Here is a 16708-nt window from a genome sequence, read left to right as displayed (position 1 = left end):
AGACTATATAAGAATGCTTTTTTAAAGCATATTGTCTCAAATAAACACAGAAGCAAATATGAGGTTATATACCAAAAAATAAAACCTTACATTTTAATTTATTAGCCCTGACATCAAAAAAGTCTTCTCAGGCTAGTTTTAACATTAAAATGAAAGGAAGAAAAAAAAATAGTCTGCTGTTCCTGAACAGAACATCTCCACTTCTTGTCTTTCTTAATATCAGCTGGTTGTACTCATAAAAAAAAGATAAAGTTTTTCACTTTGTTCTTCTATGTGAAAACATGTATTTGTGCTACCCAAAATCATAATAACATGAGACATAAACACACGAATTATTAAAAAATCAAAATAATAAAGAAAAAAAGACTTTAACCTTTAGAAAGTAAATTTAAGGGTTCCTGTTAGAGTGACTAGCGAAATTTATGTGTCAAATGCAAAATAATAAGCCAAGTTCCCTGTGCCATAAAATTTTTAAAAAATTTATTAATGCAGAAATGGGGAAAAAACAGATGCGTAAGCTGCATTTTCTCACTGAAGTATCCAGGGTGGTGAACAGGCTCACCATCGTTGAACAAAATAACCACCGAGGGGTTACCTTATAAAGATGAGCATCAATATTAAAATATTCCTAATGTATACTTTTGAAATAAGAAATTACATTCAGTGCGAATTAATTTGAAACGCTTTTAAAATAAGTATAGTCATTATTTTCTAGGCCCAACCAGACAAAAATTCAACTGTGCTGATACTCAGGACATTGTTTCAAATCTTTTATGTTTAAACACAGCATATCTCCCACCAGGAGAAAAAATTAACCAAATAATTGGCTAAGCGAATTTGCATTTCTATGGTCAAGAATAACTTTTTATAGTTTAAGACAGTGTGTCCTTGTAAGAACTGATACATTAGTTAAATTTTAGGGTCAACCACACACACTACAAGCATAAAATTCAAGCATACTTATGGGACTTTCAATAAACTTTCAGTACAAGTAATTTCAATAAAGGTATAACACTCATAACAACAGGCAAATAATTGTCCTTAATAAAAATATTAACAAAGCTTTATGATTAAATGTTTAAATGAGTAATATTTTTCTCTGCTGAGGTCACTAGAGTGTATTTTAGTCCAGAGTTATGTGGTTTCCATGATTTTAAATAAAATTCAATTTCCAGACCATATTATCTGTAAAAACATAAAGGTAATTATACGCTACCAGCAATCCAAGAGTGAGTTATCTTTATAATGGAAGTCTAGCATAATATAAATAAAGATAAGATAAGTTGTATTTCTTTGAACATACAAAGAATTTGAAGATTAGAAGTCACTAAGTCAGCCTAGAATAGTTTCTATTCAAATTAGGTGCTCAGTTAACAATTTTAAATTTAAATAATAAAATATGCATACTAAGAGATAAAGAAACTTCTGCCTTTTGACCTTCCAATAAATCAGTTTTATTTTAAAGAGATTAGATTGTTTTTGGAACACTCAGGAGAGAAAATTAAGGTTTATATTCCAGCTGTTAATATTTTGTGTTAAATAAATCTTTGCTTTAAACAGGAAAAAAAAATGAATATTTTAAAATGCAAAATTCCTAAGATCCAACCTATTTTAACAGATTTGTTTGTAAAAATGTAGGCTTGCATAGAGCTTTGGGAAATATATAAAACATCCAAAGTAAATTTTGGGAATTATAGTAATGGACATTACGAGAAGGATTTAGCACTAAGCCAGCAGAGTTTCTTATTCTTGTTATTTACCATCAGAAATAAATTTCACCACAATTAACCTTGAGCCTGGCCTCTGAATTGGTTTTGTAACTAAGCTGAATAAGTAAACACGCAAATGCCATCATTTCAGCTTTCCCTTTCCAGAAACATCTCTCTTATAGACAACTCTTGATGTCACCTTCTCCTTCGATCTGACTTGAATTTCAGAAAGTCACTTTTTTAGTTTGCATATAGTGGTGAGGACATTAAAACCAGAAATTATCTGTTAAACCATATATGTTACCAGGTAGGCAACAAGTGGGTTGGGAATTATCCTACACTAACACTGCATCCGCACATTTGAGATCTGCTAATAGGGTCCTGAGGGGGAGACTTTTGGAAAAAGGAGCAGAAGAAAAGAACCACAATGGATTATGGCTCACTGCTCAGGCATCTCCGGGATTTCATAGAACACTGTATAAAGGGAAAGAGAAACTGGTTGCAACTGGGCAATTTGGATTAGGACAAAATTTGCTGAAGGGCAGATGATATTGAAGGGGGCTCAGAAGATCATTGAGAAAAAGAACCAGTTTTTCCTTCCTACTTTTTCATGACTGCCTTCATCCCAGCTCATTCAAAAAAATTAAAGAATTCATTTGTACAGCAACTTCTCAATAGTGTAAAGTTTCTCTTCCCTGAATATTCAGAGGAAGTGAGGTTGGCGGGAGCAATAACTCTAGCTGTAGTCTAAAACAAGTCTGAAACAAAACTTAGAACAACTGATGGCATATGTTATTTTTTACTTACTTTATAAACAGTTCCAAAAGCACCCGAGCCAAGTACTTTCACTCTTTTGAGCTCAGTTTCTTTCAAAATGCGAAGTTGAGCTTGATTGGGGGCTGTGCCACTGGGAGTTAAGGGTTCTACCAGCTGCAAATCAAAAAGAATACAAGGTTATATGACTCAGTCCGGCAATGAGCAGCCCTCCTCTTCTCCTGTTCTTTGCTTGAGAGAAACAAGTAACAATTGTGCACCTACCTTGAGGCAAACTAGGCTGGGAGATGTTTTTTGTTTTCTACTTGGATAGAAGTTTAGAGACTAATTAGGAGCTCTGAATTCTACCTTTTCAAGCCCCTTTCTTTTTGGCATCTTCAGCTAAGACTTAGATTTTAGTTATTTCAGCATACTCTATCCAAGTTTTCTTTCTCGTTTTAGGAGATTTGATACATTAAAAAAAAAAAATGCTGCCTTCTTAGCGCTTAAAATCTACCTGGGAAGCCAGGAGAAACATGTCAGAAAAGAGAAAAATTGTTTATCACAGTGCCAGTACCCCAGGACATTGCTCCCAGTGCTTCAGTGTACGTATAAGTTACCACAGGATTTGGTTAAAATGAAGATTCTGGTTCGGTACTGCTGGAGTGGGGCTGAAATTTGCATTTTTACAGAACTGCTGGCGATGCCCATGTATGCTGATGGACCCTGAACACATTTGAAGGTAGCAAGTCCCTAGAGTACCTTCCATATCAAAAATTCTACAATTCCATGACTTGATTCTAGATCATAAGTGAATGCTATGGGATGCAAAGGAATAAAATAACCCACGGGAGACAGGTTCCCCAGTTTTGTCTTTTCAAAGGAGGTACACTGTAAGACTGGTCTTGAGATGATAAAAATGGATTGACATGGTGGAAGGCACTGCCACCATGAAGAACAGCTTGGACAGTGTCAGGGAGAAGAAAGAGGATGCAAAGGGGAACACAACAGCGAGAGGAATGCGACTGGAGGATGAGATGAGGGTGGGAAACATCAGATGGTGAGGTGGGCTGAGTTTGGCCAAAACAGGTAAAATTAGGTTAATAATTTAAGATGTCATAGTTTAGATATGATTCAGCCAGAGAGGATCAACAAGCCAGGGAAAGACATGTAAACGTATGCCAATCCCTTGCTCATGCGAGAAAAAAGAAAATGTAGACATGAAAGAAATTCTGGGTACCAAAGTCTATGTCTTACGCTACAATTTTAGGTTTTTATCTGTGCTTGAGGAGAAAGGTGAGTGAGCAAAATAGGAGTTTCTCTTTTTAGAGTTAAAGGAACTAAACTTTAAACACGGACAAATAGCTTGTTCTTTCTCAGCATAAGGAAATAATTAAGGGCAAATCCTACTCAAATTGTCTTGAAAACCACCAAATATTTCATGTGGCTGTTTACAAGGCTGAGTGCACTGTGGCCCTCCAGCTTCCTTATTATCATCCTGCTTCTGTGCACATCACAGTCTACCTAATTAGCTGAACAGTCTGGAATACAGGTAAGTGTAGCGACACGTGGCAAGAATTTGGGGAAGAAGATGCTAAAAATTATCCATAAAGTTAGGCAATTTCCTAAGAGTTTGACAAGTAATAGGCTTCTACTTCATTTTCAAATCTATATTGTAAAAATGTATACAACTGCATTCAAGTCACATAAAAGAAATCTCAGAAAGAATCACACAATTCTTTGTTCAATCTGAAAAAGAATCTCCTGCAGATGTTGCCCTTCATTTGAATCCAACTCTGCCGCGAAGGGTTTCTTCAGTAGACTTTCGTACATATACTATGCATATAATAGGGAACTTCTATGAACTATTTTAAAAATTGCATACAAAAGTCATATAAAAGTTATATGGAAGGTTAGGGAGTGGATTTCAGCACTTCAGCTAGATAGACTTAAAGTATAGACTATACACATGCTCTGGCATACACCAGGCCAGAACTCCGTATTTTGAAAACTTTACAATTCTATCTGAGATGTTTAGTCCCCTGCAATTTCCTTAAGCATCATTTAAATATTTTTACAAACATATTTTTCTAGGAATTTGAGTCTTACACCATTAAGAGAAGCATAGTTTCATTTTGTGAGCCAGTCTGGTGGAAAGAGCCTCGGGTTTAAATTTGTGGGTACACCAGTGCTGTCACTCACAGGCTTAAAAAGTAATTTACTCCTCCTGGACTCTCATCTTACACCTGTGCAATAGGTATAGCAGTAATTACCGTAGAAGATTGTTAAAGGATGAAATAACAGAACGTAGGTGGAAAACTTTGCAACACCGCCTGCCGTACTGTAGGCATTGACTCTGTCCCCTTCAAGGGATAGGATCACGTCTCATTAATACATTTTTTAATCACAACAGCTAGCAAATCATCAAACTTACAGTTCATCTCAATAAGTATATGTTTAAAAACTACAGTTTCTAATTTTATGCATGTAACAGAAGAAAGACAATTTGGAGTAAAATGATTTTGGGGAAAGCATATCAACATTCCAACAATATATCATGCTTTAACAAATTTGTCACATCTGAGGCAGATTTCTAGCTTCCGTACTTAAGGATTTGAGTTGATCCTCTTAAGAGTTCTTCCTCTATTTAGATGGTAGAAAATCATAGTTATTTATTTTAACTGAGAGAAAGATGGGAATTCTACAATTATCTAACTTAGTGCTAAGCAATAACTTTTTATAAAAAGTAGAATCTGCCTATAAAGCCAATCAGTATGTGTTTATTTAGTAATGAAATGCCAAATTCATGGACGTTCTTAGAAAGTACCATATTAAATGAAACAAAACGACTGTTTTCATAGCTATGAGCCTTTCCTGCTTATAGTTGAGACAGAATTTCTCTTCTATCTATTCAATGACCTAAATGTCCACTGCTGTTCCAAGCCTTTGATTCTTTTCCCAACTCTGGTTCACTTCACTTTTCAGAACTCTCCCACCAACTGCCCCAGCTGGTCACGAGGGAGAATTCTATCCGTGTCCAGTATGCTAGCTAAACTGATCATATGCACAGCACATGCCCTGCGTCCACACTTATTCACATGTGCAAGATTGAAAGTGACCAAGTTGATCTCCTGTAAACATTTAGCTAAATAGGAATTAATAGTATGTTTTCACATTAGTATAACCAACTACCTATTTTATGCTTGAACATGCCTGTTGATGAGACAGCCCATTCTAATGTCAGATAAGTCCAATTCTTAGGAAGTATTTTCCTGTCTGTAACTGTAAAGCAGTTTCCTAAAACTTGCATGTGACTCCTCTATCTAGTTTTGACTTCCAGAGGAAAAGAGCTAAAATTTAAATCATTATCCGTGTGCAAAATTTATGAATGAATATTTCCATTCTTGACAGTGTTAAGAGGAAAGGTCAGACTGTCATGCTGTCAATGAGAGAGAAAACAAACCCAGGGAAGTCTGTCTCCAACAGCATTGCTCTGAATTGTTCAGACAGGCACAAATGTGTGTAGCAGGAGACAGAGGCAAGATGCGAATTGAAAAGGATCTGGTAATGCATAGTCTTTTGTAATTGTTTTTCCCCTGTAACCTGTACAAGTGAAAACTATCAGCTTGCATGCTAGAGAACTCAGTGTGGCAATAAAAAAGAAATTATAATAATTTATGGGTAATTTCCATATTCACAATAACTAACATGCATAATATTAAATGCATTTCATAAACTATGTGGTAAAGTCTGTGTGATTACAATACTAGGCTTTATCCCATAAGCTCAGTGTTTCACTGCTGGTATAATGAGATCATTGGCTATCAATTTAATGGCCCTAATTAAAGCATAAATAGCTTGCCTATCTGGCTTTATTTTGAACAGAAAAATTCCATCTCTTTCTAACACTTTTCTGGTTCTGCTCCTGAGATATCCTCTACCCAGATATTTTCTAGTTCTGTGGCTACTGAGGTATCCTAGAGCTCACCAATGTGATCCATCCCCCAAAAGAAACAGACCTGTCTTTCCCCAGTATGATCATTTCTTTGACTCCTGTCATCTACTCTCTTTAAGCCATGAAACTGCCTTGACTACTTTTACTATATGCTCTGATTTTTCGTCAACTTTGTATAACATACTATGAAATACAAACCCTCAGCAGGAAATTGAACAGAACTTTCACCTGGATGAAAAAATTGAGTATTATCTAAACCTTCTAAACCTAATGAAAACCCCTAAACACACGAAGAGATAAACCTCACCTCTGTTTCCAGGAACCTTCTCAAGGCTCTTTTCTTTTTGATGCTCTTCCTTCTAACATAAACTGCGAATGTTAGAGCCATGATGACCATGATGAAGAGCCCGCCAATAACTCCCGCTGCAATTAGAGGAGTCCTGCAAAGCAGAAGGGCAAAAACAGGCGTGAAGGGAGAAAAGGCCCAGACATTGTCCACACGCCACAATCTAGTCAGTGAGAAGTAATGCAAAGAAAAATGCACTCGCACTGGAACAAAACTTTTCTCATGGTAAAAACTGTAGTTGTTTTTTGTTTTGTTTTTTAATAATAAACCATGCACATACAAGTAATCTTCAGAGATGAGCAGCCACAACATGCCATTTGATGAAAATATGTAAAACTTGGTAACACAGTGAAAAATGTGTCAAAATGTTGATACAGAAGAATTTTAAATTGTGTTAATTTTACGTTTATCTATAAATAAATGGAAATACATTTTAATTATATTGTGGTGGTATATAACATTATTTTCAGCATTTTCTCTAAAGCAAGCTTTCTCAACAGTGGCACTATTGACATTTTGGGCTTGATGTGGGGAACTGTCCTATGCATTTTAGGAGGTTTGGCGGCAACCTTGGCCTCCATCCACTAGATGCCGGTAGCACTCCTGTCCTCCAGTCATGACCAGGTCTCTAGACATTGCCAGGTGTTTGCCAAAATCATCACCAGGTGAGAACCGCTGCTCTCAAGTGAAAATGAGTGGTCTGAAGACATACAAACCCCACACCTCCAGAGTACGAGGGTACCAATAAGAGAGATGCATTGACAAGCATGCTGTTTCAGACTCTGGCAAGGGCAACTTTGATGGGATAAAGGGCAGGAGGAAGACTAAGAATTAGGTCAGACAGGTTTTCAGTTATGATAACAGGAATAAATATTATTATCAAAACTTCGTCTAAGCATCGTATACTCATAAAAAAGGCCTACACATTATGTACATTATGTACCACATAAAAAGGTGTAAATCATACCAAAAAGGGATTAGCAAGAGATTGACTGGAGATTTTTATTCTTAAAATGTTTCTGTAATATATTGCCAGTTAAGATATAATCTTGAAGCTGAGCACATTGTTTTCCAAGATAAATCTTTTCTTTGCTTGAAAAGTAACATTTACGGTCTTAACTCCTCATTTTAGAGTAGAGTAGTATCTATGAGCTTTCTTGTCAGAGCCCTAAAATATATTAATTTCATGTGCCATGGCAAATAGCCTAGAGGAAAACACATAGGTGTTACCTAATACATATTTGACCATGCAGTCGTAATAGGTATCAAAACTAAAAAAGAAATCCCTGAATGTCTACGCTTTCCACAGTAAGCATTTTATATCTTATATTTCTATTTTCAGAAGTATCTACTCTATACAACAGCTATATTCTTTAGGAAAAAACCTACTTGCTCTTGCAAAATGAACTTTTGCTCAAAGACAGATCAGAAATAATGATGGCAGATGATCCTAAATAAATTTTCAAAGTTTTAAAGAGGTTTTGAAGAAATTTGTGTAACTTCTATAAATGAAGCTATGTCTTTTAAACATTATGACTGTTATATTGTCGTATAAAACTGCAGAAAAACCTTATAAAGTAGTTCACCTAAAGGTTGTTTCCTGACAGCTAAAAGCACCATAGCATACTGAAATGTTGCTATAATTCAGCCAGATTTTCCTAAATGGAATCTTCTAGAGTCCAAAAATCTATGCTGAGAAAATTAAACTATAATATGAACACACACTCATCATTGTGATGTGTTTTGGTGTGTGTAAGATCATATTTTTGAGCATACCAGTAAATTTGTATTTCAGAAAATATTTTAAGTTTTTAACCCAATGCATAATTTCAGCTCAAGTGCCTAACATTTCCCTGAAAAGCCACTACTATAAAAAGGGCTGTATTTTTGTTTCCTCACCTCAATTTTTTATTGCAAAGATCTATGTATGACTGAGGATAGTTTCCAACACTTTGTGGATTGTAGATTTGAACCAAACTCTAACCTATCTTTGCCTACCTATTTTGCAAAAGAATAACTGGTGTATATTTATGAAAATAATGTCAATGTTGCCATAAATTAAAAGAAAATGCTATATTTTGTGGGGTTTTTGTTTATTTTTTATTTTGAGGAGGATTACTTCCAATATAACAAAACAAAACCCTGTCTCCATTCTCTTCATCTAATTCAAGTGGATATCAATTTTCATGTCATTACTTCTTAGTTTGGTCATGACAACGAAAAGAAAACATTCAAAAACTAAATAGACAGTAACTTCTATGTTGTATTTACTTTCGATAGTTCCCACAGCAGTTCTTTAGATGATCTTGACTTCTTTACCTTGTTTCTTCTCTTACCACTCTGCAGGAATGGTAGTGGTACAAACAACCTGAAGAAGTAAAGAACTAGAGTTTCTACACCTAAAAATCACACATAAATGTTTTGTTGGACATTTTAAGAGGACGGTTTCTTCATATTCCAGCAGAATTTACTCTTAAAAGCAAACATTAACTACGATGAAGAAACTAGTCAAATCAAGAAGGTGCAATATTCTATAAGACAACTTGAAATTTCTCTTTAATTAGTGACTATCGTGAAAAAAGATACTGGCTTTGATTAAGAAGACTTAGTCATAACAACCAGATATTAAACGCAATCCTGGATTGGATCCTAGTTTGGACAAACCAGCAGTACAAATATTTTTGAGATAACTTGAGAAGTTTGAACATGAATTAGGTAGTAGATGAGATGAAAATTTATTGCCATGGAAAGACATGGATTAGAAATTGAAATGATTGGGTTATGAAACAGTAGGATTTCAATCAGGGAAAAATTCATACACATACACAGACACACACTCATGTATGTGTGTAAAGAGATCTGGAGTAATATACAACAAGACACTGAACAGCAGTTGTTTCTGGATAGTATGACTATGAGGGTCTTATTTTTGTATTCTACTAATGGCCATTTTCTGCAATATATTTATTTTTGTTTTGAAATAAAAGTTTAGTAAATTCATGAAAAAATAGATCATTGACTAAAAGTTTAGGTTTATAATAATGGCCTTGTTTTTTTTTTTTTTGAGTGTTTAGTTTACATTTTTTCAGTTAAGATTTCATTCTTCTATTCCTTGTCCACTTTTACAATCTGAATACTTCTGCATGTATTTTGTATTCATTATGTTTAATGTGCCTGAGATATTTAATTACCACTATGTTTCTTACAGTTAGCATTATGTTTCATAAAACCAAGCTAATCTGAACATTAATACTACTTCCACAGTCCCACTCCTCCCAATTTTGATAATTCCTAGATATTTGTAGGAGTAGGATAGGTGCCCATTTTTTCCTGGGTCTTAATGCTTCATTCTTTATGAGGACCCTTTGGATGAAGAGGATGTAGCTACTTAAGTTGCTTCTTCAAATTAATATATATCTTGCCTAGGTCTAATGCTGGCTATTGCCAACTCAGCTACATTTCTAAAAGAGAGTGTTGCTCTTATATGTGAGTCAGAGGAGCCTCCAAGAGGCTGAGGGATGACACAAATAATGAGATCATAAGGATTAAACACCAAGGAACCTAGAATGCTCTGTAATCCCTCATCTGTAACAGGAGTATTGCTTGTTTGCTGTCTTTTGTCTGTTCATTAAAAACAGTTGGGACCCCCTAAAGTATAAAAGATAGGACACTTCAAGTGCCAAGTCCACGCTTAGACTAAAAGGATGCAATTAATTGATAGTTTACCTTATTCTGTAATTTGAAAATAGTATAATGAAGCTGATATCCTCCCACTACCCACAGAAGCTAATATAATAAGGATCCTGAATCACAAATGAACTTGGCTAATTTATTTAAAAGCTCATAATTTCGTTTTCACAATTTCATTTAGAGGTTCAGAGACAACAGTGTATTATATTCTATTGCCTTGAATGTAATGACTTGTCTAAAACAATTATATATAAAAGCGTAATGTCTCTCAAAACTACATTACTCATATAATAAGATACATTCTTATTAATCATTACTATATTTGAACCATTCTGTTCTTCACTGGGGAATATAAAATGTGAGAGAATACATGGAACCTGATTTTATAAACATCCAAATATTTTCCTTCATTGATCTACTTCCTTCCAGAGATCAGATCACAAACAAGATGTAGTAAAGTCAATGTAATTGACGATTAGAACTCAAAGGTTCTAAAACTATTCTACCTTTTTCCACTTAATGTCAAGGGCAGGCATGCTACTAAAAATGTACAGTAGTGCTTCTTTAAAACTGTAAACTTGGTAAAACTGGTATTTGACTAACACAGTCATTCCAAAGAATGCTAAATCTATGAGATTCTTTTATATGTGTTTCACCAAATAAAATGATTTTAGATTTATAATATAGGTATATTTTTCTTCATTTCCTGAATACGGAATAATTTTCACTTACAGGAAACAACCTGAATCCTATAACACACAGATGGTATAATTTGCAACTATCAGTATTGACTTTAAATCAGAGAGCTCCACTTCTAGAAACTTCTAAGTTAAGCAATTTGAAGATGAGACTTCAGGATTTGTTGGATCAGATTAGAGCTGTTTCACTGTTTATCTTTGGGCACTAAAGGTTAAACTGAATTTTTTAAAATTTACACAGGAGGTAAAAACAAACAAAAACAACAGACTAGTCAGTAATTTTAACAGGGTAATTTTGTAAAACAAACTTTAGGGAAGACGGTAAAATAGTGCCTCTAAGATTATTAATTTGTGTTTTCTTTTCAAATCTGCATGATCGTTTCCTTATAGGGGCACACTGTGCCGGAAAGATACCATGGAGTCAGACCACTCTGAGTTTTAATTATGTGCCTCCCTCTAAATGGTTGTAAGTACAGTGTCTCTATCAAATAACTCAGCATAACTATACATAAATACATTCTTCACCTAAGGTAATAAAAAATAAACACAACAGGGAACCACCTAGTCTTTCTTAAATTTCTGAGGTCTGCTCACTTTGCCTCTAGAGCCTGCCTAGTTACTAGCATTAAATCAGACCCTTTGAGCATTGGTGCCTCACATTCCTCACTTTGGCCAGGACAGTCTCAGTTTGTGCCAGTGGAAGCATCCATAGCACCCCCTTCACTCTCAAGAGCACTCTTACGTGAGCAATAAATCAAATGTTTGTCCTACCTTTAGCCCAATTTAGAGAACGTAGGATACCTCGAGCTAAGAAGTCTTTACAATAATGGCTAACAAGTCTTTATAAATGGCGCACACACACATGTGCATGTATACGGGAGTGTCTTAGTATTAGCAAGTTTTACTTGCTGGGAACGTAAAGTAATTACTGCCTGTGATAAACATATATGTAACCTAAATGGATATTTCATAAATTAGAGTCAGATGTGATGATTCTCTGTAATCTGATATTTTCTTCTAAAAACATAACTAGGTAACATTGGCTATCATTCTGTACCCTGCCATCCTTCTGAAAATCTTTTAGTGTCCATCAGACAAAAGCATCTGTCTCTCATGAACCGGAGGTTAAATGTTTCTTCAGCAATGGACTCCATGTTTCCTAATTTGCTCTTGCTATACGAAAAATGTAGTTGATCAAAACTACATGATGACTTTTTACTGAAAGAAAATTCTTAGAATCAGTTGTTAACTGACATAAGGAATACAGCTTTGGAAATAACATTTTCAATATTTTATTAATTATGTAAGTAGTTTAGACATGGCAAAAGTTCTGTTCAAATAAGAGGAACACAAGACTTGACCGTCATCAGGTACTCATAGGTTTTTAGCACAGATTGTGTCACTAACAATTCACCTCATTTTCAATGAGAAATAATCTGATAGAAATGAAACTGTCGAAAACTTTCTAACTTGATATAGAAAACATTCCCTTTCACAGAGGTAAATACAGATTTACTTGGGCCCTTAAATTCAAATAATTTAAATAGATTGACTATAGACCTTCTATTCTAACAATATTTGTATATTTTCAACTAAAAATTTCTTTCTGCATACATTGTATATTTTCACAATAACTGCAATATAGATGTTATAACTGCCATATTAAATACAAAGAAACAGACTCAGAAAAGTTAAGAACCCTAAATAAGGTCAAACATAAACAGTAATGCTAACATTTTACATCTTGGAATCGCAAAGCCATTAACTTTCAGCTACATGTTGTCTCTCCTAAAGATGATTCATTAGAATTGGTTTTTAGAGTAGATAAATATAATTCATCAGATTTTCCTTCAATATCTCTGTTTAATAGTAGAGAGTGCAGAATGCACGTAAGTTTCCTTAGGGGTTCTAATAAGTTCTTTTTTTTTATATTTAGTTATGTCCTATTACTGTAATTCTCATTTTATCTGCATTGCTACGTTCATTGTGACTTAAGTTTATTAAATCCTTTCTGCCCCTATTGGACTTTATAAGTGACATTATTCTTCATTTTACTTTCTCAGTGAGAAGACAGTTAAGAGGATTTTATTTTTTACTTAAAAAACTGAATTTCTTTTAAGGAAGCCAAAGACGAGCAATATCTGTCATTCTAGCGACGTGCCCACCCCGCCGCTGCTCTGTGCAGCCTTCCCCAAAGCGGCTCTGATTTGAAACAGGAGACCTTGACACACTAGGAGACGTTGAAATTCCCCGGAAGACATTTTAAGGGTTACTGCCTGGGGCAAAGAGAGTCACATTAACAGGGTTTTTTTTTTTTTTCTCCTCAAGTAGTGCTTATTCTGACCCAGAATTCCATCTGCTCTGTAAATTTGACACATCGTTTCTTTCTGAGCAAATGAAAGTGATTTGGGTCAGACTCTGAGGTAGAGATCAGTAGACAGCTGGTTTTTACTTGATGAGACCTAGGGTATTACAGTATATCTCCATCCTTTGATTAGGATTCAAGATTCCTCTATTACATCTTAGATGCGACCAGAAGTGTAAGTGCTGTAGCGAATGAATCACAACCTACCTTCCCTCTTCCTAAGCATATTTGAACGTTTCTGGACTTGTCCGTATGTGTTATGATAAACCTTTTTTTCCCAATATTTTTCAATATGTGAATGCTACACACTACTCAATAACAATGTAACAAAGTATTTTGGTAGACATATTACCATTAAACCAATAAATACACACCATCTAGATTCTTTTATCTCTAGGATTAGCTTCTGAGAAAAATTTCTAATAGTTTCATGATAATTCCTTCCTTCTCTTTATAGGCAATGTTTACACCAATAAACAAATTTTTGTTTGTTTGTTGCAATTTGGGAGAAAGTATACCAATTTTTACATTTAATTTTTCAGGCAAACAATCTCACAGTTAGGGACACTGTCCTAAGAATATATATATAATCCACCTATGAATTTTACACCTATTAATTTCTTTTTCTCTTTCAGCTTTATTGAGGTGTAATCAAAAAATACCTTTGAATTTCTATCCATAAAGCGTTGAAAGGGAATTAGAACAGAAAGAACTTTGCTTTTAACAGATCTTTTTAAGAGCTCAATGAATTTTTGGTGCTCAGATATTTTTCATGGTTTATACTCATTACACTATCATTATGTCTATATTAGCAGAGAACTTTTATCACCATTTACATAGACAGAATATATAAATATGTTTAACGCCATGAACAAAACATTGTAAACATTCCATTACAAAAACATTATCCACTAAGTACTACCCTATCCTGTTACCTATTCGCTACACAGACCTGGTAAGCTGAAACAATATAGCAACGGATGGAAAAATTGAGCATTAAAACTCTTACAACTTCAGTTACATTACCCCGCAGAATTGTTCAACATGCTAAGAAATTGTTTAGTCTCATAATAGAGCAGAAAGTGCATTGCTTTATGAAGAAAAGCAGTGGAGGGATACATCATGGTAGCAGCATCCTTGTCCCCATACATTACAGTTTTTCTTCATCTCAAAATCTTCATTTTAAGCACTGTAGTTTCAGAAACCTGTGTTACTAACAGAGATTAAATCCGATTGGCAAATTTCTTCTATCTTTATCAAAGCATTAAGCCCTGCATTTGTGTCATGTTTATTTAGCGCTATTACATAATACAGATTTAAGCAGTACCACCTTTGGAGGATTCACAAATAAATTTTTAAGTAATAGTTTGACTTATTCCCTTTATGTACAATTCTGTATATAACGCATCTTTGATTTTTTTTTAATATGCTTTTTAGCCACCCCAATCCTTGCCTTTCACTAAAAACATTATTTTTATATATAACAGTTATACAGAGGGGACGAGGAAGTATCCTTCTCAACAAATATCACTCCTTTTCATTCAGATGGTAGGCTTGATACTGACTTTGCCCTGCTGGTAGCCTTGTTTTCCCCCGAGGGGACCTCTAAGTGTTCATGGAAGAGTTGGCATCCTTCGAGAATTCTTAAGATTTAAATGAACGGAGATGGGAACAGACTTTGAGAAGCAGGCACAGTTGTGGGGAAAATGCCAGGGTTTTGGACATCCATGTAGGGTCACTGAACATTTCTTGCAGGATTAAAGGACAAAGCTGACGTTACCAGGGATTTTATATGTGTTGTGGCAAATGCGTCTTCTGGCATAACTGATTATTTATGCATGATGAATCTGAGGTAGGTTACCTAATTTGCTCAAGGTCATAAGTATTCTAAGTGGTTAGTCAGGGTTTGAATCTTGGCATGTTTTTCTCCGAAGCCTTTTCTATTTCCACTGAAATATGATTATAAGAGTATATTTGGAAGATTATTCTGGTAGCAAGTTGTAGGATAGATAAGCCAGGAATAGAAGTTGTTTTCAAGAAAACTAGTTAGCTGACTATTTTCGTAGTCTTCATCAGTAGCGATGTGGGAAAGGTAAGGGAAGTACAGAGGACAAGAGAGAAAAGTACTACAGCAGCAGGAGTGATACAAAAGTGTAAACTCAGTGGTGAAGAGGGAAGAAGGAGAAGTCAAAGATGGCTGGACTCACACCTGGATGAGTGGAAGGCGGACAGTGCCATTCATGGACACGAGACAATCAGGAGAAAGCCAACACTTGGAAGGGAGAAGTGTTGAGTTCTTTGGGATCAATGGATTTGAGGTGCTGAAGGGTAGTCAGGAATATCGTTACCATTTTAATCTGATTTCAAGTTTCTGTGTCACTTGTTTCCCCTCTAATTTCAAGACACATCTGTGTTGATTTTATTAACAGCCTTTTGTTTTTAATTAAAGAGAGACACAGATAACAGAATGTCATTCCCTTTGGATTTTTCCAATACTTAACTTTTTCCCTGGGAATGCTAAAAATGCAAAGGAGGAAGAACATGTTTCAAGAGCTTTTTTTCTTTTCATTTTTCCTTCTTCCCACTTTGCTTTTTGTTTTCCTGACAGATTGTTATTTTATGCGGTTTGATTTCTCTCATTAAGGCAAGTTCTGCGTTTTCAATCTGGCTTTATTCTTATCTTTTTATTGACCTTTGAGACTAATCATTTGCAAGCACTACATACTTCCAAAATATTGAATGCATTTAAAAATCCTGTTCATACTGTTGTACATGGAGCTGCTGTTCACCTCGGGTAACATGTGCTGGGGCCAAATGCCTTAGTAAGCCTATGTGGATCTCTATTACTATTGAGCCCTAATGGCATCTCCTTTTGGAGAATTTAAAGTTTGGCATTAAATATTAAAACCTAAAGAAAGTCTTTAATTGAAAGTCATAGTTAAACATAACTATTCTGAAAGAGGCCAGTTCATTTTTTTTATGATTTGGTAATTTTCATAGGAACAATCTTATGTCCCAGATATAAAATACTAAGTGCTAATAAACAGCCTCAATTTTATTGCCATCTCTGTGACCCAATTCATTCTATTTTGCTCTCATATTTACACGAATATCTCTCCTTAGTACACTGTGTCTCTTTTATACATTCCCAGACTAAACCTGATTTAGCTATTGATAATTATTCTCTCTTGG

At 34.9% G+C, this 16708-nt stretch overlaps 1 protein-coding gene across 8 annotated transcripts in view; it reads right to left on the bottom strand.

Moving 5' to 3' along the window:
• ERBB4 (erb-b2 receptor tyrosine kinase 4) overlaps window positions 1–16708 on the bottom strand; it is a 1100930-nt gene that overhangs the window by 222481 nt on the left and 861741 nt on the right. For all 8 annotated transcript variants that reach the window (XM_070489795.1, XM_070489798.1, XM_014851360.3 and 5 more), the window contains 2 exons: window positions 6725–6857; window positions 2517–2639 (listed from right to left, as the gene is read on the bottom strand). In XM_070489795.1, coding sequence (XP_070345896.1) covers window positions 2517–2639; window positions 6725–6857 — 256 coding nt within the window. The remainder of the gene's footprint in view (window positions 1–2516; window positions 2640–6724; window positions 6858–16708) is intronic.

This window comes from Equus asinus, chromosome 19, assembly GCF_041296235.1.
Source record: "Equus asinus isolate D_3611 breed Donkey chromosome 19, EquAss-T2T_v2, whole genome shotgun sequence".
Taxonomy (NCBI): Eukaryota; Metazoa; Chordata; class Mammalia; order Perissodactyla; family Equidae; genus Equus; species Equus asinus.
This window is presented reverse-complemented; position numbering and strand designations above follow the sequence as displayed.